Source organism: Hylobates moloch, unplaced genomic scaffold, assembly GCF_009828535.3.
Source record: "Hylobates moloch isolate HMO894 unplaced genomic scaffold, HMol_V3 SCAFFOLD_11, whole genome shotgun sequence".
Taxonomy (NCBI): Eukaryota; Metazoa; Chordata; class Mammalia; order Primates; family Hylobatidae; genus Hylobates; species Hylobates moloch.
This window is the reverse complement of record NW_026652286.1, coordinates 90,323,485-90,348,633: the sequence shown is the minus strand read 5'-3', so window position 1 is coordinate 90,348,633 and position 25,149 is coordinate 90,323,485. Positions and strand designations below refer to the sequence as shown.

Sequence of the window (25,149 nt, the reverse complement as noted above, 5' to 3'; positions counted from 1 at the left end):
GACACAAATGTTGATGGGACTTGGAATATTTCTACCTTTGCTGATAAGCTCCCTGGCTAGCATGGCTGATGTACATACAGTCACGCCGATTAGCCTATAAGTTTAAAAAGCAGAGGTTCAAAATAGCTGAATTGCCTCTGCTATTTGAGCAGCAGCAGAGGATTTTTAACAATTCTAAGAAGAGGAAAATGGGAGTCAAGCATGATCTAGAATCACTGGCACAGCAGTCATTCCAAGCTCTGGAGTGTACCAATGTAGACGTTGGATGGGAAGCTGTAAGTCATAATCGTGAGAGCGATCATTTATCAAGCAATCACTGTGCAGGCGCCGGGCCTGGTGCTTTAATTCACGTGACCACTACAACTCTGTGCGATTGGTACTGTTATTAGCACAATTTTATAGACGAGAAAACTGAGTTAGAGAGGCTAAGTAACCTGTGCAAGGTCACACTGACAGAACGAAAGTCTATCTGACTTCAAAGCCACGTACTTGCTACTGAGGCAGAGTAGCCAAGATTCATGCCCTCATTCAATCATCCATTCATTCATTCACGGAAAATTTTTTGAGCACCATCTCAAAGGCGTTGTAACTGAAACTGAGCCCAGAGCAGTGACCAACATGCACCGGGCCTTTACCAAGTACCAGGCTAGGGCTGTGCTAAGGACTGGGAGGCAGGGGAATGAGCCCACCTGCTGCTCCTGGCCTTTGGAGGCTGCAGCCACTCATTGTGGGGCTTCTGTCTGCAGGAGGAGGCCACCGGAGTCCTCTGAGGCAGGTAGGCCCCCAGGGTGGGAAGGTGGTGATGGGGAAACACATGTAGGAAGGACAGAGGGATGGTCTCCACTGCCACCCAGTGCCCTTGGAACCACACAGGGAGCACAGGGGCAGACACCGGATGGCTGCAAGAGGTCACAGTGCCATGTCCCTTTTAGCCACATCCCCTTATGAGAACCAGTAAGACCCGTTTTCTCCTTGTCTGTGTATAAGCACCCCATTATTACCAAGGCATGAAAAAGCAGAGACAGAAATGAGCCCATGTGAGGCATGGCTCCACGGCAGCCCAGCGACTCCTCCTGGTAACTCTCTAGAGGGTGTGATCAAAACCACTTTGTAGATTTCAAGACTGTGGGGTCTCTTCTCTGGGACTTGCATCCAGGTCACACAGCTGTAAAGCTGGCCTGATCTTCCAGCTCTACACCCAATGCTCCATCTCCAATGTGATCCAACCAGAACTAACAGTGCACTCGGGAATTCCCAGCCTTGGCCCAGCTGTTATGAGGAGGTTCAGAGGAGTGATACTGATGTATCACTCTTTAAGAAGCCTGCATCCTACCTAGGAACACAAAGATGACCCCGTCCAAATGTGGAACTTGAGGCCCTTCTGGGTCCCAGGCTGTGGCCCAACAGTGGGAGCTGTGAACTGTCTGGAAAGGGAGAGAAGGTTCTGGTTAGCTGGACTTTAAGAGAGGGTCTAAGAGGGGCCTTGCTGGGGTGCAGGGAGGGGTGCACCCCTATGGGAAGGAGCTGGCAGGACTCCCCATGGCCATGTAGTGTACTGGGAAATACCTACCAAAAGTCTGGCTCTGGATTTGGACAGCCCCAGCTTTGAGATTTGGGGCAAGTTGCTGTGACCTCTCTGATCCTCAGCTTCCTTGGCTGTTAGAGGGGAAGAAGAAAACCCTTAACCCAAGAAGGGTGTCGCAAGAATTAAAGCAGATGGCGGGAGGAAGGCTGGTTTAGATCCCGGAATCCATTCCATGGTATTGAGCCTTTGCCACTGAGGCAGCGCTGGGGTGACAGCGGCTGCTGGGATCCACACCTGCCCTCAAGGGCTTACTCTCTAGGGATGGTGCCAGGCCTTGCGTGACTCAGTCCACACCTTGTCCCAGTAGAGATGAGTATGCAATGAAGCGGCACATGAGGCAGAAAGACCCATGGTGGGGGTCTTCTGCAGGAAGGGGATGTGAGCTGACTCTAAGGGGTGGGTCAGGACGAACCCTGGGAAGGGGTGGGAGAGTGTCATGAGCAGCAGCAAGGCTTGGGAGCGGAGGACCAGCGTGGCTGGAGGTCAGGGGCATGACAGTGGGCTTGGGCTACCCTGTTAAGGATTTTGGTCTTCATCGTGAGAAAAATAGGAAGCCACGAGATGTTTTCAGCATGATCAGATGTCTATTTCGAGTGAGTCTGTCTGGCTATAGTGAGAATGAATTAGATGAGACCGCAAGTCTTACAGACACACAGTAGCCGCTTGCTAAACGGCAGCAGAGTGGACTTTATAGCACGCAGGGTGTTGGGGGAGGGAAGGTCGAGCGAGGGAGCAGGGCTCCATGAGGGCCAGGCCCTGGCGTCAGAAAGCATCCCTACTCTTCCCACCACCTCCTAGCTGCAGAGCCACCCAGGGTAAAAGAACAATCCCAACTGCTCAGTGGCTAATGGCGGTGTAGGGTGTAGGGCGGTCCTTCAGGGCAGGAGCAGAAGGGTGGGGCCACGCCTTAGAGGTGAGCCAAGGGCGGGCAGCTGCCATCCTCCTCCCCAAGGCCCAGGCACACAAGGGTCCCCTTCCCTGCCGCCGTGCAGCTACTGGGGTTCTGTCGAAAGGAGGTAGCTTTCCCGAATTGTAATAACAGTGATTTCTATTATACTGTGAGCATCTGACACATGGAGTGAGAGCTATAAAGCACCCCCAGCGGGAAACATAAAAGTGGGGGTGGGGGCTCTGGGGAGGGTTGGAGGCTGTCGCCCCCGGCTGGGCTCCGCCATGTGCAGCGGACGAGGGCCGGGAATAAAGAGGCTTATTTCAGCACCCTGTTATTATGGCATCTTGTTTTCATAGTTTGTTCAACAAACCTCTCTCCCTCTCCCTCTCCCCACTCCTCGCCTCTCTTTTTTTCATCTTCCTCTCTCAGCAAATCCATTTAAATGCAATTCTATTCTTAAAGCGCCCCTCTCATGCATGTCTAATGAATGTCAGGGAAATGCTATTACAATGGGGCTGAGGAGGGCCCAATCTGCAGTGTGTGTACAAGTCATTTGAAAGGAAGCCTGGGAGCGCTCCAGTTTTATTACAGCATAATTAGAAATAAAATCTTGTTGCAATATGAGAATGAGAGATGTGTGCTAATCCTGGGGTAGAGAAAGATAGAGCTGTATTTAGAGGAAAGGATTCGGGGAGAGAGAGAACTAGCCACCGTGCCTCTGCACCCCCTCCCCCGGAAGGTTTGTCTGCTGCTCCCCACCCTCTGCACCCCTAAGACCTCTAGGAGCTGCTCCAGAGACAGTGAGGGCCCCTTCTAGATCTCAGTTGCCCCAAGTGGTCACTCTGTCAGGGCTCCCGGGGAGCTGAGTAGAGTCCTTTCTGGTAACTCCACACCCCTCCCACCTACTTAAAAGACCAGTCTGTGGGCAGTTAGGAGTTGGTGGGAATGGCTGGCAGAGCCCTGGACTTGGAGACTGAGACCCAGGTCAAGTTCTGAGTCCCCCACTTAGGAGATCTATGCATTCATTTATTCAACAATTACTGATCACCTGTTATGTACCAGGCACTGCATTGGGTGCATTTGTTAACTGGTAATTGTCACAGGAAACAGGTTCAGAGAGATTCAGTGGCTCACGTGGTGTCATCCAGCTAGACAGGAGAACCCCAGTCCAATCCAAGCCTTCTGACTGCAAAGCTGGGTTCTCTCTGCTCTACCATGCTATTAACTTCCTGTGTCCTCCTGAGCCCTTCTGACACCTGTCTGCCCAGTAATGCCATCTCCTATAGAGCCCAAAGGCAGAGATAAAGATGGTGGGACCTGACTGATCCCCTTTACAGTGCAGAAAGGGAGACTTGGGGGTGGTGACACCACTTCAGCACTGACGGGCAGGCCAAAGCTTCTGGCTCTGCATGCCTCGCACAAGTTCGCATAGCCGAGGTCCCGCCTCCCATCCATCCACTCTTCTCCTGACCCAGGCCTGTCCACCCTGCCTGACCCCAGTTGCACGAGGAAACAGCAATGGGCCAGGAGACAGGAGGCTGCTCTTGACATCTGCACTCCGACCACACAGATGAGTTGTGTGACGCTGTGCTTCAGTTTCCTCCATGGGGGATGAGAGCTGAGTCTTTGATTGAGGGTGCAGATGAGGCCCAGCCTGTGTTAACAACCCATTCCCAGGGCTAGTTCCCTGCCCACCTCATCCCTGGATGATGCCTTCAGCTTCCTCCCTGCCTCCCCTCAGCTCCTGGCCCCTGATGTCCACCGGATGGTCTTAGACTCAGTCTTTCTTCCCCATCACATTCTCTGAACCCAGCCTGTACAGTACAGCCTGAAGCCTGGCGACCTTCAGAATTGGCTCCCCTCTGCCCTTCTCCCCTCCCCATCTTCATGTCTTTGCAGAGCAGCACCCAGTTCTAGAATGTTAGTGCTGGAGGAGTCCCAGGGAAGAGCAAGTCCGGATGAGGAGTGTATTCGTCTGCTCTGGCTGCCATAACACAATACCACAGGCTGTGTGGCCCAAACAAATTCATTTCTTACAGTTCTGGAGGCTGGAAGTCTAAGGTCAAGGTCATGGCAGGTGTGGTTTCTGGTGAGGCCTCTCTCCCTGGCTTGCAGATGGCCACCTTCTCGCTGTATCCTCACATGGCCTTTTCTCTGTGTGTGCACATCCTGGTGTGTGGTTTTTTTTGTTTGTTTGTTTTTTACGGAATCTTGCTCTGTCACCCAGGCTAGAGTGCGGTGGCACGATCTCAGCTCACCACAACCTCCACCTCCTGGGTTCAAGCAGTTATCCTGCCTCAGCCTCCCGAGTATCTGGGATTACGGGTGCCCGCCACCACGCCCAGCTAATTTTTGTATTTTTAGTAGAGACCGGGTTTTTTCATCTTGGCCAGCTGGTCTCAAACTCCCTAACTCGTGATCCACCCACCTCAGCCTCCCAAAGTGCTGGGATTACAGGTGTGAGGCACCACACCCGGCCTCTTCCTCTTGTTATAAGGGCATCATCAGTCAGGACCCCACCCTCGTGACGTCATTTAACCTTAACCACTTCTTTAAAGGCTCTATCTCCAGATACAGTTGCACTGGGAGTTAAGGCTTCAACATAATATTGGGGGAAAACAATTCAGTCCAAAACAAGGAGGATCTAAAACCTATAGCCAGCCTGGCCTGAGCTGGGACTTGAATCCCAGTTCCCGACTCACATCTCATGTGCTTTTCGCTCTGCTACAAATCTCCCTCTGGGGTATTGAGTTGAGGGTTTACAATCCTAGGAGTTCAGAATCCAAGGAAAGGAGAGGAAGAAGGATGGGCCTGGCTTCCCTTGGTTTTTTCAAACCCAGGCTGGCAGGGACTCCCAGGATATTCACCATCAGCAGGTGGAACCAAAAGGAAAGAAAGGAAGGTGCCCTGCAGAGTCCACCTTGACTTGCTCCCCGCAGGCTGCCCTGGTGCCAGGGCCCCCAGACAGGAGCTAATTCCCGCCAGCCAGGAAGTATCGATCACCCCAACTGCCCTGCCCCACAGCACAAATAGCTTGGGAGGAAAGGACAGCCCTGATTGTGGGACAAGTTATCTCATTAGTCCAATGAACTATCTGCAGGCTCCACACTGCAGGCTGACGACACTGTTTTTATAAATCTGTATTGCATGGAGCAGCAACTGGTAACCTGTATTGATTGCAATTTCTCTTTTTGAATTGGGAGGCCCCTGGGGGCCAGTCGAGGTACTTCGAGGCCCTGGCATCCTGAAGCTACCCCAGGAAACAGACTTGAGCTGTGACAGACTAAGTAGCTCTTCTCTTCCAAGAGAGACAATGATTTTTTTCTGACCTTGTGGCCAAAGCCTGTTCTCAGTGCAAAGCCTCACCTTATTCCCTTCCTCCTCCCTCTTACTCCGTCTCCCCCATTGCCTACCGGGACCTTCCTTGCAGAGGAAAGGGGGGAGGCGAAGCAGGAAACCCCTTCCTCAGCTGCTGGTTTTCCTGCTTCAGGAAGGTATCTGACTCCAATAGTGGAAAAGCAGCTCCCAAACCCACGTGAATACCTATGCACTACATATGCATCATAGACCTGCCTCCCATTTAGTATTACGATCTTTAAAAAAAAAAAAAAAACACCTGCCCTATAAGCATACAGTGCATATACATCACAACAGCCTTTCATAAGCATTGTTGCACGGACACCACAGAAGAACTCTGCAAACAGAGAAAATCGGGGTTTAGAATCCCCAAGTTGAGGGTGAGCAAATGCCCAGAAAGGTTAACAGGTGTTCCTAAAGCCACACAGCTGGTAAGTGGCAGGTCTCAAACCTCCAAATACAGAGCTCTGTATAGTACCCATTGGGACCAGCGCCTCCCTAAGCTGCCAGCCCCTTTCTTGTCCCCTACAATGCCCCATCAGCCCGTGCAAGTGTACCCAACAAGTACACACGCTAGTGCAGGTACACGCACCAGCACAGGGTCACACACCAGCGCAGGTACACAACATGCCAGCGCAGGTACACATGCCAGTGCAGGTACACACACCAGCGCAGGTACACACACCAGCACAGGTACACACGCCAGTGTAGGTACACACACCAGCACAGGGTCACACGCCAGCGCAGGTACACAACATGCCAGCACACGTACACAACATGCCAGCACAGGTACACAACATGCCAGTGCAGGTACACACACCAGTGCAGGTACACACACCAGCACAGGTACACACACCAGCACAGGTTCACATGCCAGCGCAGGTACACACACGAGCACAGGTACACATGCCAGCCAGGTACACAACATGCCAGCGCATGCACCATGCTCCCTTGCAGGCACATTCAGCCACCTGCCCAAGATCACACTTCCCACTAACACATGGCAACTGGTCATGGCAGGATTTATTTTCTCCCTAAGCCTCAGCTTCTGAGTCCCCCTAACCTCTTACTTCACTCTGCACTAGCCTGCGAGATCATTCATCCACTCTTTCATTCAGTAACTGTAATGTCTTCCAAAACTGGTCTCATCTCGCCATTTGCCCACCCACCTACTCTGGCCCTGGCTAGTGAGAGGGAAGCCTCCACGGGAAGAATCAAGAGGCCAGGGGACCAACCTCTGCCCGGAAAGGAGAAGTCCACCTCACGGGGAAGGGGTTAGCCAAAGCACCTCCAGCATGCAGCACACACTTTCCTGGCAGCGAGGTTGGGGGAAACAGCTCTGAATTTGTGTTCAGGAGCCCCAGGTATGAGCCCAGGCTCTTCCACTCGCTAGATGTGTGGCTTGAACAAGTCTCTTAGCCCGAGCCATAACTTCCTCATCTGTAAAGTGAGAGAAGGATGGTCTTCCTAGGCGTGTGCCAATGGTCAAGAGAGGGAAGATGTGCCTGGCACAGTGCCTGGTATTTGATAGGCATTTCAGCACATGGGTGCCCACTGATTCATGCACCTCGGGGTGCTTTTCTGGCAGAGTTTTTATAACACAATTTAAGATATTTCACCTGGATCTCTCTCCAAATCCAAAGTACGGTGCTTGGAGAGGGGTACCTAAAAAAGTTGGGGAGGGGAAGTTTATAGCTGCTGGTCCCTGGACACAGGGCTTCTTCCACAAGGGCCCCAGCTGTGGAAACCTTTCATATCTAAGAGGTTGAGCTCGCCTTAAGGCAGGCAGAGATGGAACCACCCAAGGCAGCTTGATTCCAGGGCTTCTTTTTCCTCAGAGCACAGCACTATGTCGCCTGCACTTTTTTTTTTTTTTTTTTGATAGGGAGTCTCACTCTGTCCCCCAGCTGAAATGCAGTGATGCGATCTCGGCTCACTGCTGGATTCAAGCGATTCTCCTGTCTCAGCCTCCTGAGTAGCTGAGATTACAGGAGCCTGACACCATGCCCAGCTAATTTTTGTATTTTAGTAGAGACAGGGTTTCACCATGTTGCCCAGGCTGGTCTCAAACTCCTGACCTCAAGTGATCCACCCTACTTGGCCTCCCAAAGTGCTGGGATTACAGGCATGAGCCACAGCTCCCGGCCTCATTGCATCTTCTATTTCTCATACCTCTGATCTGAACGTTGGGTCCTGGACTTGAACGTGGTTCCATCCTGAAACCAGCAGCCCTGTGTTGCTAGTAGTCCCTCTTTGGACTAGGGGTAGCATTTCCAATCTAATCACATAACAAAGAGGTACGTCTTTAGTCGGGCAGGGACACAGAAGCCGAGATGCTACTGAGGGAGTGTCTGCTTCCCACCTTCCCCCTGGGCCCTGCCATGGGAAGTGTGAGGTCCCACTGCCCACATGGGCTCAGCTGGGAGGCCCTGCAGGGGCCTAAGATGAGACCACCATGGCTTACAGTCCAGACAATCTGGGCTGTGTTCTTGCCTGTGCTTTTCTCTTCTGTTAGCTCCAAACCATCCATCTTGCTTTATGTCCCAAGCTAGGGAAACAAGGAAAGGATCAAAGTGGCCCAAAGAGGAAATAGTGGCCCAAACCATTGCAATGTGGCAGCAGTGGCTAGAGGGGGAGAGACCCCCAGGGCACAGGGCACACTGGGGACAGGAGTCCAGGTTGGAAGTCCAGCTGCCTCACCCCATGTGGAGTTGCCTCCTCCACTGCCAGGATTCATTGATTCAACACATCAGATGTTCACTGAGCATCTGCTGTGTGCAAGATGTCTTCTGGAGCTGGCATACAGGGTGAACCAAAATAATTTCTTGCTCTCAAACAGAAGCACCATGTGCTCCAAGGACAAATAAAGCAGAGTATAGAGTTAGGCAGGGACGAGGGACACAGTCTAATTTTTAGAGAGTGGTCAGACAAGACTTCTCCAAGGAGCTGTCCACTAAGCAGAGACCCGAATGAGGCCAGAAGTAAGTCAAGGAAAGGGCATTTCAGGCCTAGAAGGAATTGTGACAGCAAAGGCCTTGGGGTGGAAGCGTGCAAATGCACGTGCAGACACACGCATTTTTAAATCCCCGCAGTAGATGATCCTCAAGGGTTATTGCAGCTCCAACATTCCTTAAGCCGTGAACTTCTAAATCGCTGGGAGAGAAAGGATCTTAAGGATGGTCCGGTTTATTTCTTCTATTCAAGACTGAAATCCCCTATGCAATATCTCAGCCATGGGTTTCTTTAGCATCAACTTAAATACCCCTGGTGACAGGAGACTCACTACCTGACAAAGACACTCATTCCAACTTTATTATTATTACTATACTTTAAGTTCCAGGGTACATGTGCACAACGTGCAGGTTTATTACATAGGCATACATGTGCCATGTTGGTTTGCTGCACCCATCAACTCATCATTTACATTAGGTATTTCTCCTAATGTTATCCCTCCCCCTAGCTCCTCACCCCCCGACAGGCCCCAGTGTGTGATGTTCCCTGCCCTGTGTCCAAATGATCTCATTGTTCAAATCCCACCTATCACTCATTCCAACTTTTTATAGCCTTGACTTAAATTTTTTTCAACTTTAATTGTGGTAAAATATACATAACATAAAATTTACCATCTTAATTATTTTTAAGGGTTAAGTTCAGTCATGTTTAAGTTCAGTTGCCTTTTGCAAAGCTGAAACTCCATTCCCATGAAAACAGCAGTCCCCTGCTGGTTTTGTGGAAGACAATATTTCCACGGGACAGGCATAGGGGGATACGGGGTGAAACTGTTTCATTTCAGATCATCAGGCATTAGATTCTCATAAGGAGCACGCAACCTAGATCCCTCACAGGCACAGTTCACAGTAGGGTTCGCACTCCTGTGACAATCTAATGCTGCTGCTGATCTGACAGGAGGAAATGCTTGCTTGCCTGCCACTCACCTCCTGCTCTGGGGCCCAGTTACTAACAGGCCATGAACAGGTACCGGTCCACAGCCCCAAGGTTGGAACCCCTGCATTAAATAACTCCCCCTTTTCCCTCCCTCTAGCCACTAGCAACCACCATTCTACTTTCTGTCTCTATGAGCTTGACAACTCCAATACTTCCTATAAGTAAAGTAGAATCATGCCATATTTGCCTTTTTGCAGTTGGCTTATTTCACTTAGGATAATGTCCTCAAGATTCACCCATGTTGAAGCATGTGCCCAAATTTCCATCCTTTTCAAGACTGAATAATATTCCATTGTATGTATATATCACATGTTGTTTATCCATTTGTCTGTTGATGGACAGTTTGGTTTCTTCCACCTTTTTGGCTATTGTGAATAACGCTGCTATGAACATGGGTGTGCAAATATCTCTCTCCCTGCTTTCAATTCTTTTGGATATATACCCACAAGTGGAATCACTGGATCGTACAGTAATTCTATTTTTTATTTTGGGGGGAACCATCATACTATTTAATCTTGACTTTTGAATGCTCACTTTTGTGAGCATCTGGCAAACCTCTTGCCACTGCTAATTAGACCTTTATTCCTTTTTTTTTTTTTTTTTTTTTTTTTTTTTTTTTTTTTTTTTTTTTTTTGACAGAGTTTTACTCTTGTTGCCCAGGCTGGAGTGCAATGGCGCCATCTCAGCTCACTGCAACATCCACCTCCCGGGTTCAAGCGATTCTCCTGCCTCAGCCTCCTGATTAGCTGGGATTACAGGCACCCACCACCAGGCCCGGCTAGTTTTTAAATTTTTAGTAGAGATGGGATTTTACCACACTGGCCAGGCTGGTCTCGAACTCCTGACCTCAGGTGATCCACCCTCCTTGGCCTCCCAAAGTACTGGGATTATAGGCATGAGCCACTGCGCCCACCCTAAACCATTTTTCTTAAAGGTCTAACTGGATGTAGTAGAAATAGTGAGCAGCAGGACAAGAGGTTTGCCAGGTGCAGAAACACTCAGAAATGGGAGTGGGTTTAATCTGGGAAGGCTTCCTGAAGAAGGTGAATTTCCAGCTCGGATCAGACTTTTCTGAGTTGCAGTTTCCTCGTGAGTGAAATGGGGACAAAACTGCCATAGAGTTTGGGGAAATTTCATTCACGCATTCATTCTGGAAACATGTATTGAGTGCCTGTTTTATGACCGGATTGAAATGGGAATGCATTGGAGGATTTTGAGCAGAGGAGCCGCAAGATCTGACTTGGATTGAAAGCATTGCTCTGGCTGCGTGCTGGGGACAGAAGGAGGAGGGGCAGGGGTGGATTCAGGGTGGCCAGTGAGGAGGCTGCTGGCCCCTGCCTCATTCAATCCTTTCCCTTCCTTTGCTCTACAGGCTGCAGTGGGATCTGTCCAGTTCATATACTCCCCCAAACCCCCAGTTTCCCCCTCCTCCCCTATCTATCACCTTCTCCCCACCACACTCCCCCTCACCCCTCCCTGAGAGCAGAGCAGCCAGGGCCCCCACCTTTGCAGAGGGTGGCTTCTCTCTGTCCAGCCCTCTGGGGCTGCCAGAAGCCCAGAGGTTTCTATCAATTATCTCTCCATGGCTCCTGCAGCTCCAGGGCGTCTCCAAAGCCCAGCTCTCTGACCTTTTAGAAAAAGACAGAAAAGATGCTGTCAGCTCACTTAACACCTGTGTGCAGGGCCTCAGCATTGCCAAGGAGGCTTCTTCATCTCCAAGCTCCCTGCTCTCCAACCCAGCTCCTGAGGAGGAAGGAGGGAGTCTACCTGCAGGAGGCCTGACCGCAGGAGGCGCTGGGGGCCCGGCAGCCCCAACCTCAGCTACTCTGGCCCTTCATCTTCCTGAAATGACATTGAGCCAGCCACCCACGTGCTGGGGACTTTTATGCTCAGTATTTAACTTAATCCTCCCAACAGCCCTGTGACATCAGTTCTATTTTCCTGAAGAAGAAATGGGGCTTGCACTAGTACAGGGGGATCATGGAGACATCAAATTGTCAACGAGTGTGAAGAGTCTTTGCAAACTGATCTCATCCAGGGGTTCTCTGCCCTGCACATTAGACACTCCCTACAGCTCTTTAAAAATACCCATTCCTAGACCACCACGCCCTCAGAGATCCAGAGTTTCATTTGAAAAGATCTTTTGATGATTCTAATGTACAAACATGGTTGAAAACACTCACCAAATCCAAATTCCCCTCTTTTTATGGATGGGAAACTGAGGGTCTGAGAGAAGACTGGCCCTCCCTAAAGGCACCCTGGGTGAGCTGCCAAGAGCTGCCATGAGAAATCACTGCAAACTGGGTGGCTTTAAACAGCAGAGTTCTGGAGACTGGAAGTCCAAAATGGAGGTGCTGGCAGGGCCAGCGTCTCTCTACAGGCTCTAGGGGAGGGTCCTTCCTGGCCTCTCCTAGCTTCTGGTGGCTGCTGGCAATCCTTGTGTTTCGTTGCTGTTAGGTGCATCCTCCTGCCTCTGCTTCCGCCTCTGCACAGCACTTTCCCTGGGTGCATGTCTGTGTCCAGATCGCCCTCTCCTTAGATGAACACTAGTCATATTAGAACTCACTGTTCAATCTAACCCAGGAGGACCCCATCTTAACTTGATTACATTTGCAAAGACTGTATTTCCAGTAAGGTCACATTCGCAGATCCTAGGGGGCATTAATTTGGTGAGGGGGATGCTATTCAACCCAGGATACACCCCAACATGAGTGGCAGAGCCTGGACTCCAACCTGGCCTCCTATAACCCCACCCTGGGCTTTCCCCACCACCCCTGGTGGCCCAGCCCCCCTTTGTACCCCTCCTTTTACTCCTAGCTTCCACAAGACCTTCCACAGCCTTCCCCAGTACCCCAGCACTGACCGCCACACCTTCTATGGTGGAAGGATATTGTCTTCTAACCGTGGGATCCCAGAGTGCAGAGACCAAGTCCAGGACTTCTCTCATGGTGCCCAGACCAAGACCTGGAGACACTCCAGAAAAATATGATAGATTCAGCCAAACTGAGCTGGATGGATGAGTGCTCCTCCAGGAGGCAGTGAGGACCTCATTGACAGAAGGGACCAGGCAGAGGCTGGCTGACCATATGTCCCTATGAGTGGTGCTGTTATTCTAGGAGAGTCAGTCCAGCACAGAGCTTTGGAAGAGCACAGGAAGTCGACTAATGGTCCAGGCCCTACCACCTTCTAGCTGTGTGACCTTGGATGGATTATGTAACCTCTCTGTGCTTCAGTTAATAATAATAGTATCCATTTCAAAGGGTTGTGGGGATTAAATGAGATAATGTACGTAAAGTCATTGGCCTAATTTGTAATAGCTACTCAATAAATACTTAGCTTTAAAAAAAGTAGAGTCCTGCTTGAGATCACAGAGGAAAGGAGATGGCAAACAGGTCAGGGTCTTTGTGGTAACAATAAAAAGAAGAAAAGCAGAAACCAACCACTCCGCTAGTCATAAGCACGTAGAGAGATGATACTACAGCCTTTGAAATATGTCGATCAAGCAATGTCAAGGGCACAGTCAGCATTTAAACATAGCTCTGTGTCTTGGTCTTAGAGCCTAAAGGAATGGCACCCTCCAGCCTAAACCCACAGGGACACTGTTGGCATTTGGGGTGGAACAGTTCTTTGTGACTCAAGCTCCCTTGGCCCCTAACCACTAAATGCCCTTAGCAACCCCAAATTATGCTGTCAACCCCAAATGTCCCACCTCCCCCCACCTTTCCAAGTGGCCTCAGGATTGGTGCTGGATCCGGAGGTACTGGCTGCCATTTTATCCTTCTCCCGTGGGACCCAGCCTGCCTCAAAGCAGAGAACGTGGGCCAGCTACTCTTCTCCCTTCCCAGGGATGGCTAGTTGCATCTGGGGTGAAGAGCATGGGCTGCCAGCCCGGGAGGCCAGCCATGTTGTCCAACCCTGGCCTGTCTCCACCCCCAAACAGCAGGCCTGGCCTCCCTCTGCTCTTCACACTGTATGAGGCTCACTCCACAGACCTCTTGCTCCTTCCTTCCCCAGCAGGGTCCACCGTCCGATGCTCATCAAACATGCAGAACTGATGTTGCACAAGCCCCCCTGAGGGGACTAACATCATACCCGATTTCTCCTTCCCCTCTCGCGCTGTGCGTCCCCCTGGCTGCAGCCTGCCTTTGTTTCAGGAGGAGCAAAACACTGTGTCTGAAAACGTTACTGCAATTAAATATGCACAAGAAGGGGGGGAGGGAGGGGAAAATGAGGACAATGAAGGATGTGAAACATCAGATGCAGCAGCTGCTTGTTGCTATAGAAACCCTAGCTCCCCACCACCATCAAGGCAGCATCAGCCCCCCACCCTCCACCCCCCACCCCTGCTTTAAAATCCTCGTAGGGCCAAGTGCTCTGTTTGTCCTGAGGTGCTGGGAGATGCAAGATCCCAGGGTCCTCGCTGTCCAGGGCTGGAGCACCTGTCTGCTATGAGCATTGATTTCTGTGTCTTTCCTGGTTTTCCTCACCCCACCATCACTACCTCCTGACACTGGTACTTCTGATTGGCAGCAACACCCTCCAGTAGTTCTGCATTCCAGTCCCAGTTACATAATAAATTACAAGAGAGCTTCCGCGTTTGACTTTGGGATGTCACAACATGGAGACAAAACGGCACATGCAGAGTCCACTGGGGAGCCGGCTTTCTCCGCGCTTCCTCGGTTCCTCTCTGACAGCCAGCTGCAGGGCTTGGCACCCTCCACCTTCCTTCTCGTCCTCACCCACAGCCCTGAGTGGGGGTCTGCCCGGCTGTGGTCTATGTGCTGGAGCCGGGCAGAGCAGGGTGTCCACAAACTCCAGGTTCCAGAAGATGGGCAGGCTGCCGGATGGCCAAGAGCTCATCTGGGAGGATCCCCAACAACATGTAGCTCAACCGGGATCAATGGGAAGTTCCAGACTCTGGCCCACATAACCACTATCCAAGGACAGAGAGGGGGAAAGTGGCATGGCAGCGGTTCACAGACACAGGGCCAGGGTCTTTAGCTGACTGCAAGGAGAGTAGTCTAACGGGGGTGCCTCCCTCCTCCCACACCATCCCCATGACAAGGCGAGGCAGCCTGAGGCTGGGTGTTCGTAGTCTTGCTCTACTCTACTCTGATGGGCTAAGTCTAATCTTAAAGTGGGGCTCTCAAAGTGGGGCACAGTGTCTGGCACGTGGTAGGTCCAGTCCTATACAGAGAAGTGCGGGAGGGAGGAAAGAAAGGAGGGAGGGAGGGGCAATTGGAATTGTAGATAAACCAAAGTTAATTCAGAAGCAAGAGACCAGACTGATGAAGTTATTTGAAACTATATTAAATAAATATTAAAAAATAAAATCCCTGTCATCCCAGCTCTTTGGAGGGCCAAGGCAGAAGGATGCCTTGCATCCAGGAGTTTGAGACCAGCCTGGGCGACATAGCGAGACCTCATCTCTACAAAAAAAATTTTTTTAATTAGCCAGGTGTGGTGGTGCATGCCTGTGGTCCCAGCTACTGTGGAGGCTGGGGTGTGAGGATCGCTTGAGCCCAGGATGTCAAGGCTGCAATGAGCTGTGATCATACCACTGCACTCAGTCTGGGTGACAGTGTGGCAGTCTGTCTCAAAAAATATATAAAATGGAAATAAAATCCTCAGGCTGTTAACCCTGAAGAAAATTTAAAGGGCATCACAGCTGCCTTCCAGTGTGTGAGGGAGTATGTCAGGAACATGGGTTTCGGCTGGTTCAGCGGGGCGCCAGTGAGTCAAAGCAGGACCCGTGGAGGGAGCACCAAGAAGATCAGTGGTCACCAAAGAAGACTGATCTAAAAGTCAACTTTGGAATGGGCTGCTGAGTGAGGGAGGGAGTTCCCCAGCCCCAGAGATATTCAAATGAAGGCTGGAGAACCTTTGTCAAAGATATCGTCGTGCACTCAGCTTTTCAGCCTTGCAGTTCTACAGCCTCCAGTGGCAGAAGGTGCCCTTTGGTGAGGTTCCCACCTCCAGGTGCTGAGAATCTTGGACTTGTGCTTGGGATGGTGGAGGGAGATGGGTGGGATACCACAGAATATTCCTCACAGGAGCAGAGCTCTCATCTTGGCTGAGGGGATGTCACTTAGGCCTCAGGTAGGAGGAAGCAGACCTCTAAATAATAGGGCTAGAAGGGCATGGAATTGCCCAAAATGTTTCCCTCTGCCAGCCTGACATGTGGTGCTATCGGGTTCTTCCCGTGGGTTCAGCATGACCCTCTCCCCTGTGGCTTTCAAGTCACTATCACTATCCTGACTCCAAGGCCCCCTCCCATGGAAATGGCAGCCTGGGCCCTCCCGGCCTGCCTGGGAAATCCCCAAAGAGGTGGCAGAGGACCCCAGGGTTCGCCTCCCCATCTCAGTCTGGCCTCAGTGGGAGGACACATCCATGAGCTTAGGGAGTCTAGTGCAAACCCCCCACCAACCCTCAAGTCCAGTTTTCTCCTTTAAATCAGCCTTGATCGGCTCAAGGTCAGGGTGAGCCTTAGGACCTTAGACAAGGAAATCCACTTCCCCTCTGGGATGGGAAGGGGGGTCTTGTGTCGCAATCTGCAAAGCGGGCACGCTGCCACCTGTGCTTCCTGCTCCCCCGCCAGGTCCCAACAGTCGGGGCAGAGATGGCTGTAGCAGTGGCAGGAGACATAGAGCACAGTGCCCGTCCCCTTCACTGCCTTGCACACAATGGGTGTTTGAGAACTGTTTGAATGATTGTTGTGTACCTGCCCCTCCCTGTCCCCGTCCTAGTATAGCTTTGCCTCAATAATCATTTGTTGAGTGAATAAAGGATTTAAATTGAGAGAAGGGGATTGAGGCTCATGTGTAGTTCCATGCACAGGGACAACTGGGATTCAGAAGTTCCAGTCCACTTCCTGGCTGTGTAACCTGGGCCAGTTACTTTACTACAAGCCTCAAGTTACTTTACTACAAGCCTCAACTTACAAAGAAGTTTCCTTCTTTGTAAAATGGAGCTAGCATCTCAAACAGTTGTAAAAGCCAACGAGCAAGGAATATGAAAGAGTTTTGCAAACTCTTGCAAAGAGGTAGGAAAGATGAGAACTAATATTCACTTAGTGAGTGCTTATTCTGCACCAGACACTTTATTCTTTTTATGTTTACTTTTTTAGAGACAAGAGTCTCATGCTGTCGCCCAGGCTGGAGTACAGTGGTGTGATCACGGCTCACTGCAGCCTTGACCTCCTGGACTCAGGCAATCCTCCTGCCTCAGCCTCCCAAGTATCTGGGACTACAGGCGTGCCCTACCAAACCCAGCTAATTATTTAATTTTTTTTTTTATAGACAGGGTCTCGCTATATTGCCCAGGCTAGTCTCCAACTCCTAGTCTCAAGTGATCCTCCTGCCTCAGCCTCCCAAAGCATTGGCATTACAGGTGCGAGCCACCACACCTGGCCCCATTTTTTAAATCTGTACACCCACCCCATTATTTGTACCCTATTGTACAGATAAGGCTCAGAGAGGTTAAGTAACTTTTCCAAGGTCACACAGCCCATAAGTAGAAGAGTCGGATCGGGACCCAGATCTCAGTCTAACTCTAAAGCCCAGCTTCTTTCTGTTAAACCCTGGAGCATCTACACTAAAAGGAACAACTACTATCATTTCTATTTGTCATTTTGTTTGTGTGTGAAAATCCTCATCTGTCAGAGACGCAACCCTGCCTCTGAGGCTGTACTAAACTGGCAAGTAACGAACTATGTCCTGATTATGTCTCCAGAAAACAGGTTTTTTATTACCTACCACGGCGGGCTGTACATCTCTGACGTACAGAAGGAGGACGCCCTCTCCACCTATCGCTGCATCACCAAGCACAAGTATAGCGGGGAGACCCGGCAGAGCAATGGGGCACGACTCTCCGTGACAGGTAGGGGAGAGGGCCTGGGGAGAACGGGGCGAGCTGGGAAGGGAGGACACCAGGCCATCCCTGGAACTTGGCGTGTCCCACCACAGATGGAGGAGCCCCCTGTGTACTCAGGGAAATCAGAGAAAGAGATTAAAGAAACCAGGTACTGAAACCACCAAGGAAGACCTCTTTGCTATGTTTTCATTTTCAAATAATGAGGCTACGAGACTCACCCTCTTTTTCCTTTTTTTTTTTTTTTTTTACCTTTCCTGTCAGGAAGCTCATAGATAAAATCTGATACTCAAACATAGTAACTATTAGTGTTTTTGCTGGGGGTGGGGGGATTGCATTTCCATGCCTCTAGGTGCTTTTGAGTATTCTTTGTTTCTTTCTTTTCTTTTCTTTTTTTTTTTTTTTGAGACGGAGTTTCTCTCTTGTTGCCCAGGCTGGAGTGCAGTGGCGTGATCTTGGCTAACTGCAACTTCCGCCTCCTGGGTTCAAGCAATTCTCCTGCCTCAACCGCCTGAGCAGCTGGGATTACAGGCGTGCACCACCATGCCCAGCTAATTTTTGTGTTTTTTAGTAGAGACAGGGTTTCACCATGTTGGCCAGGCTGGTCTTGAACTCATGACCTCAGGTGAGCTGCCCGCCTCAGCCTCCCAAAGTGCTGGGATTGCAGGTGTGAGCCACCGCGCCCAGCCTGAGGATTCTATCTGATCAATGAGTACACATGTATCTTTTGTCATAGGCCACCTCGCAACATTTGAAAGCAGGCAGAACATAATTTATAAACAAAATATTTCTAAACAGAATAGAGGATTCTTCTTTTGGGGTGATTATAGCTTCTCAGGAGGGATGGAAACTGGTGTTTATTGAATCCTCCTGTGTATCTGGGATTCCCTCGTTTGTTTCTGTCAGGGACCGTCACAGCCCTGTGAGGTGTGCGCTGTTCCCCCCATTTTTACAGGCGAGAAAACCAAATCTTAGGGAAGCCAAGCGACTTGCCAGAGCTATTTAACCAATGGGAGGCACAGCCAGAATTCAAACTCTGAACCCCTGGCCTCGGGGTCCTTCCCGCTACAGGACCCCATAGAAGGGGTCAGTTGAATGCCCATATCCACGCCAAGATCACAGAGAGGCGCTCCTCGAGGAAGGCTTTCTGAACAGTGGTTTCCAAAGTCTTTGACCGCAATGCCCAGACAGACGTTCTTATCACAGCCTGCGCAATGCACACTGGCATTTTCTACCATGCTCGTTGCAAGGCGCTCTGGAATTTTCTTTTTTTTTTATTATACTTTAGGTTTTAGGATACATGTGCACAATGTGCAGGTTTGTTACATATGTATCCATGTGCCATGTTGATTTCCTGCACCCATTAACTCGTCATTTAGCATTAGGTATATCTCCTAATGCTGTCCCTCCCCCCCCCCCCCCCCCCACAACAGTCCCCGGAATGTGATGTTCCCCTTCCTGTGTCCATGAGTTCTCATTGTTCAATTCCCACCTATGAGTGAGAACATGCGGTGTTTGGTTTTTTGTCCTTGCGATAGTTTACTGAGAATGATGTTTTCCAGTTTCATCCATGTCCCTACAAAGGACACGAACTCATCATTTTTTATGGCTGCATAGTATTCCATAGTGTATATGTGCCACATTTTCTTAATCCAGTCTATTGTTGTTGGACATTTGGATTGGTTCCAAGTCTTTGCTATTGTGAATAGTGCCGCAATAAACATACGTGTGCATGTGTCTTTATAGCAGCATGATTTATACTCCTTTGGGTATATACCCAATAATGGGATGGCTGGGTCAAATGGTATTTCCAGTTCGAGATCCCTGAGGAATCGCCACACTGACTTCCACAATGGTTGAACTAGTTTACAGTCCCACCAACAGTGTAAAAGTGTTCCTATTTCTCCACATCCTCTCCAACACCTGTTGTTTCCTGATTTTTTAATGATGGCCATTCTAACTGGTGTGAGATGGTATCTCACTGTGGAATTTTCTATTCTATTCTGTCTAATTCTGATTTCTCTAAATGCCGACCACAACTCACCACATGGATTTCACAACCTCCTAACAGTTTGCGGGTTGTGAGTTGAAAATCTCTGTCTTGAGATTGGAGTTTTTGGAATGGGGATGAACGCTAAGCCAGAATACCTGGCTTTTGGGATCGGACTCATGAAATCTCGAAGCCTCTCTAGGCCTCTGGAAAAGGAACCAGTCTAGGTGACTGCTCTGATTCTGTCTGCCTCAGGTGCTCAGAGCTCTGCCCTGAGTTTGGTGGTTTGGTCTTTGCTCTGACCCACAGAGACTGTCTCCAGGACCCCTTCCACCTGTCTGTCACATGTGGGGCTAGGCCAGGAGATCAGGAGCTGGGAGGGCAACAACCTGGCTCCCGATTCACCCGCGTCTTCAGTGCCTGGCCCTGTACAGCGCCTAACACACAGTAGGTGCCAAGTAAATATTTATGGCATTACTCAATGCCGAGGGAAACCATGCTGTCATAAGGGTAGGGGACGGGGCTGCTCCGTGCGGCCCCATCTTTGTGGCTTGACTTTGGAATCCGCAGCCCAATTTCCAAAGGGCTCACCCCCAAATGACAGGGACTTGTTTGTATGGTGTTTTGCATCTCATTTGCATGCTTATCCTGCAATGTGGGAAAGACACAGGAATCCCCTTCCTGCAGGCCTGCTCCCTTCTCCTCCATGAATATTTGGCCCCTTCATCCTCTAGTTTCCTGGGTGGGCCTCTAGCTTTTGGGGGCACTAGGCAAGAGTCCCTCAGAAAGAGACATTCTTTGAACTGGAGGCCATGCCAGCCCTTCTTCCCCTCCTCTTTCACCACCAGCTTCCGGGAGAAGGAGCGAGGGGGAGGAGACTCACAGATAAAGCCCAAATAGAAAAGCGGGCATGAAGATGGGACAGTACCCAGACAAGAGAGAGGCCCCAGCACAAAGAGAGATCGGCATGGGGCAGGGGAAAGGCAGAACGGAGAGACATGCACAGAGACAAAGGAAGCGAGCGAGAGGGCTCCAGGGAGGGGGCACATGCAGTGACGCGGGGCCCTGATGTGATGGGATGTGACAAGGCGATCTGCAAGCTGCTTGTCTCGGCAAAAACGCAACTGATACTGAAGCAAGCAGTGCTAAGGGGGTTGGCACTGGGGAGCCCAGAGCCCGTCTTGGGCTCACCCGCCCCTCCCCATTGCACTTGGGATCCACTCCCCAGAGCTGAGGGTGGAGATCAGTCCCCAGAGAGAGGCAGGGCACGAGTGTCCGCTGAGATGTTTCAGTCTCTAGAGGCCAGGACCCCTGAGAGCTCCTGGAGCTTGTTGCGGGTGAGAATGGTACAAATGGCAGTGCACTGGAGGTGGTCAGTTCATGAGAACAGGAACCACATTTGTGGTCTCTTCAGCACTCAGGGCTAAAGTTGCTGGGGGTGGGGAGAGATAACGAGGTGTATTATTAAGACGGCAGTTATGAATTACGCCAAACTTTCCATCTCCGCCTCAACACTCACTAGTTGTGCAGCCTGGCATAAAATAATGTTCCAAACCTCAGCTGCCTCATCCGGAAAATGGGAGTAACAAAATGTACTCCTACTGGGTTGCTGTGAGAATGAAACAGAATATCTCCTATTAAGAAAGGCTAAGCGTGGTGATTCAGGCCTGTAATCCTAGCACTTTGGGAGGCCAAAGCAGGTGGCTCACTTGAGGATAGGCGTTCAAGGCCAGCCTGGCCAAGATGGCAAAACCCCATCTTTACTAAAAATACAAACATTAGCCGAGTGTGATGGCGCATACCTGTAATCCCAGCTACTAGGGAGGCGGAGGCAGAGAATCGCTTGAACCAGGGAGGCAGAGGTTGCAGTGAACCGAGATCGTGAGATCATGCCACTGCACTCCAGCCTGATCGACAGAGTGAGACTCTGTCTCCAAAATAAATAAATAAATAAATACTGCCTATAAAAAGCTTAGCTAGTGCCTGACACAGGAAGCTCTGGACAGACAGTAGCTGCTACTATTATTGTCAGTGATGGTTGTTCTGTTGTTGCTACACTGTTATTCCTACTACATTCCAACTTTCATTTTTCTGTATTTTCCAAGTTGCAGAGGCAGTTGCAAGAAGAGTCTGTGCCTCCACAAAATACAACCTAATCATAATCATTCCATACACCTAGGTGCTTTTTTTTAGGGCTTACCAAGTGCTTTCAGGTGTATTAACTCACTCCGTCCCCACAATAACTCAGTGGGATGGGCATTGTCATCTGCAGTTATAAAGGAGGAGACCAGTGGTCAGAGAGGCTGAGGTACTGGAATCAGATCCCCAGCTCACAAAGGACAGAGCCAGGTGCAGAAGCCATGCTCTTGGTGGTGCCCTAACCACCTAACCACAGCAGTGCTGTTCAGCTGCCTATGGGGGGTCCCAGCAGCCTCCCCAGGGCGTCTCAGACCCCCAGCCAGCCTAGCCTAGCTCTAGTGCACCCCCAGCAGTTTCTCAAGCCTGACCATCTGTCTCCCCCAGCCCTGCTTCAGTGCTAGGAGCGCCCGGTCCCCCCGGGCTGTCGCCGTGTACACGCCGCAGCATTTTACTTCTGCTCTGGAGTAATGAAAGAGGTTTCTTTCCCTCAGAATTTAATTTCACGCCTGAGCCTCGGTGATTAATTCCCTCCCCCCGCCCCTTCCTCCACCACCCTGATGGCCCCTCCGCTTGTAAATTCTGCAGTGTGCCACGGAATTTGTGTATTTTGCATCAATTAAGTGTCACATTGAGTAATTCTTCCTTGGCACTGGGTTTGTTTATCCCAGCCATTCCCACCGGGTTGGGGGTGGGAGAAGAGGCCACAGAATCTGGCAGGCAGGGCACATGGGCTCTAGATAGTAATTGTCCCGCGCATCTGCAGCTGGATTGAGCGTCTAAAGCGCTTCCACACACCTATACCACTGGTTGCCTGCAACAGCTCTGTGAGGTCTGGAGGCAATGTTATTACCTCTACCAGGGCAGGTGGGGAAACTCGCGCTCTAGGAGATCACAAAACTCGCCCAAGGTCACAGGGCTTCTCAGTGACATAGGCAGAACTTGCCCCTGGAGAGCCTGATTCCCAGCCCGGGCTCCTTCTGTAGCCCACAGGCAGCCCCTGACGCGCACTGGAAGGTGGGAAGAGAACAGAGATTCTTTCCCCTAGAAAGAATTCTCACCCCAACCCCTCTCCAGGGCAATTGCTGAGGGCAGAGGAAAGCTCCCATTAGTGAAGGGACCACTATCCATTCCTAAGCAAAATTTAGAATTTTAGATTACTCCATCTCAGACGCCATTTACTGAACAAGGGTAGGGGAGACCTGGCTTCTGATCTTAGCTCCATGTTGTGATCCCAGGCAGGTCCCTGTACATCACTGGTCTCAGCATCCTCATCTCTTCGTGCCTCAAGCTCCCTAAGCCAGCCCTATAATTCCACAAGTCTATACAGTTCTGCAGCGTGGATTTCTATCCAGAAAAATCAGACTACTAGCCTGCCCATGCCTGAGTGCCCCATTCATCCTCCCTAGACATTTATGGTTCAGCATCCTGGGGACATACAGCAGTGTACGCTGCCTTGAGGAGCTCACAATTTCTGGGTGCTGATCGCCCTTGTAAGGGGCAGTGTTGACGGGGCCTGCCTCTGGAGAGTCATGTGGGGTGGCAGAGGGCAGGAGGGTGGGGAAGATGGAGACTCCCTTTATGATATGCTCTTCTGTACTTTCCGAAGTTTTGCCAAGTGCGTATGTGTATGTGTCCGTAATTGGTGGGTTCTTGGTCTTACTGACTTCAAGAATGAAGCCGTGGACCCTTGCAGTGAGTGTTACAGTTCTTAAAGGCAGCGTGTCCCAAGTTTCTTCCTTCTGATGTTTGGATGTGTTTGGAGTTTCATCCTTCTGGTGGGTTCGTGGTCTTGCTGGTTTCCGGAGTGAAGCTGCAGACCTTCGTGGTGTTATAGCTCATAAAAGTAGTGTGGACACAAAGAGCGAAAAAGCAAGGATTCCACGGCAGGAAGGGGACCCAAGCACATTGCCACTGCTGGCTCAGGCACCCTGCTTTTATTCCCTTATCTGGCCCCACCCACATCCTGCTGATTGGTCCATTTTACAGAGAGCAGATTGGTCTGTTTTACAGAGAGCTGATTGGTCCGTTTTGACAGGTTGCTGATTGGTGCGTTTACAATCCCTGAGCTAGACACAAAAGTTCTCCACCTCCCCACTAGATTAGCTAGATAGAGTGTCCATTGGTGTATTTACAAACCCTGAGCTAGACACAGAGTGCTGATTGGTGCATTTACAAACCTTGAGCTAGATACAGAGTGCCGATTGGTACATTCACAATCCCTTAGCTAGACATAAAGATTCTCCAAGTCCCCACCAGATTAGCTAGATACAGAGTGCCAATTGGTGCATCCACAAACCCTGAGCTAGACACAGAGTGCTGATTGATGTGTTTACAATCCCTTAGCTAGACATAAAGGTTCTACAAGTCCCCACTAGACTCAGGAGCCCAGCTGGCTTCACCCAGTGGATCTCCCGCCAGGGCCGCAGGTGGAGCTGCCTGCCATCTCAGCCCTTGGGCAGTCAATGGGACCAGGCACCATGCCCGTTGGGGAGGCTCAGGCCACGGCCGGCGGGGGGCCGGGGGAGACTCAGGCATGGCGGGCTGCAAGTCCCGAGCCCCGCCCCGGGGGGAGGCAGCTAAGGCCCGGCGAGAAATCGAGCACAGCGCCGGTGGGCCGGCACTGCTGGGGGACCCGGCGCACCCTCGGCAGCTGCTGGCCCGGGTGCTAAGCCTCTTACTTCCCGGGGCCGGCCGGCCGCTCAGAGTGCAGGGCCGCCAAGCCCACGCCCACCAGGAACTCCAGCTGGCCCGCAAGCTCCGTGGGCAACCCCGGTTCCCGCCTGTGCCTCTCCCTCCACACCTCCCCGCAGGCTGAGGGAGCCGGCTCCGGCCTCGGCCATCCCAGGAAGGGCTCCCACAGTGCAGCAGCGGGCTGAAGGGCTCCTCAAGCACTGTCAGAGTGGGCGCTGAGGCCGAGGAGGCGCCAAGAGGGAGCGAGGGCTGCGAGGGCTGCCAGCAGCTGTCACCTCTCACATATATTATCTATTTTATCTGTTAAAACACTTTTAAAGCTTGTATTCGTATTAGTATTAGCATTATTTTTGAGACGAGCTCTTGCTCTGTTGTCCAGGATAGAGTACAGTAGCACAATCATAGCTCACTGTAGCCTCACATCTCTGGCTCAATTGATCCTCCCACCTCAGCCTCCTGAGTAGCCGGGCCCACAGGCTTGTGCCACCACACCTGGCACTATAGTCGTGTGTGTGGGTGGGTGGGTGGGGGGGGGGTTGTTTGGTAGACATGGGGTCTCACTATGTTGCCCAGGCTGGTCTCCAACTCCTGGACTCAAGCGATCTTCCCACCTCGGCCTCCCAAAGTGCTGGGATTACAGGCATGAGCTACTATGCCTGACCTATTAATAAAACATTTATT

General features: G+C 50.9%; 1 protein-coding gene across 1 annotated transcript in view; it reads left to right on the top strand.

The window, feature by feature from the left end:
• The window catches only part of DSCAML1 (DS cell adhesion molecule like 1), a 385,406-nt gene that overhangs the window by 256,290 nt on the left and 103,967 nt on the right, over positions 1-25,149 (top strand). The window contains exon 4 of the mRNA XM_032167536.2: positions 17,511-17,657. Coding sequence (XP_032023427.1) covers positions 17,511-17,657 — 147 coding nt within the window. The remainder of the gene's footprint in view (positions 1-17,510; positions 17,658-25,149) is intronic.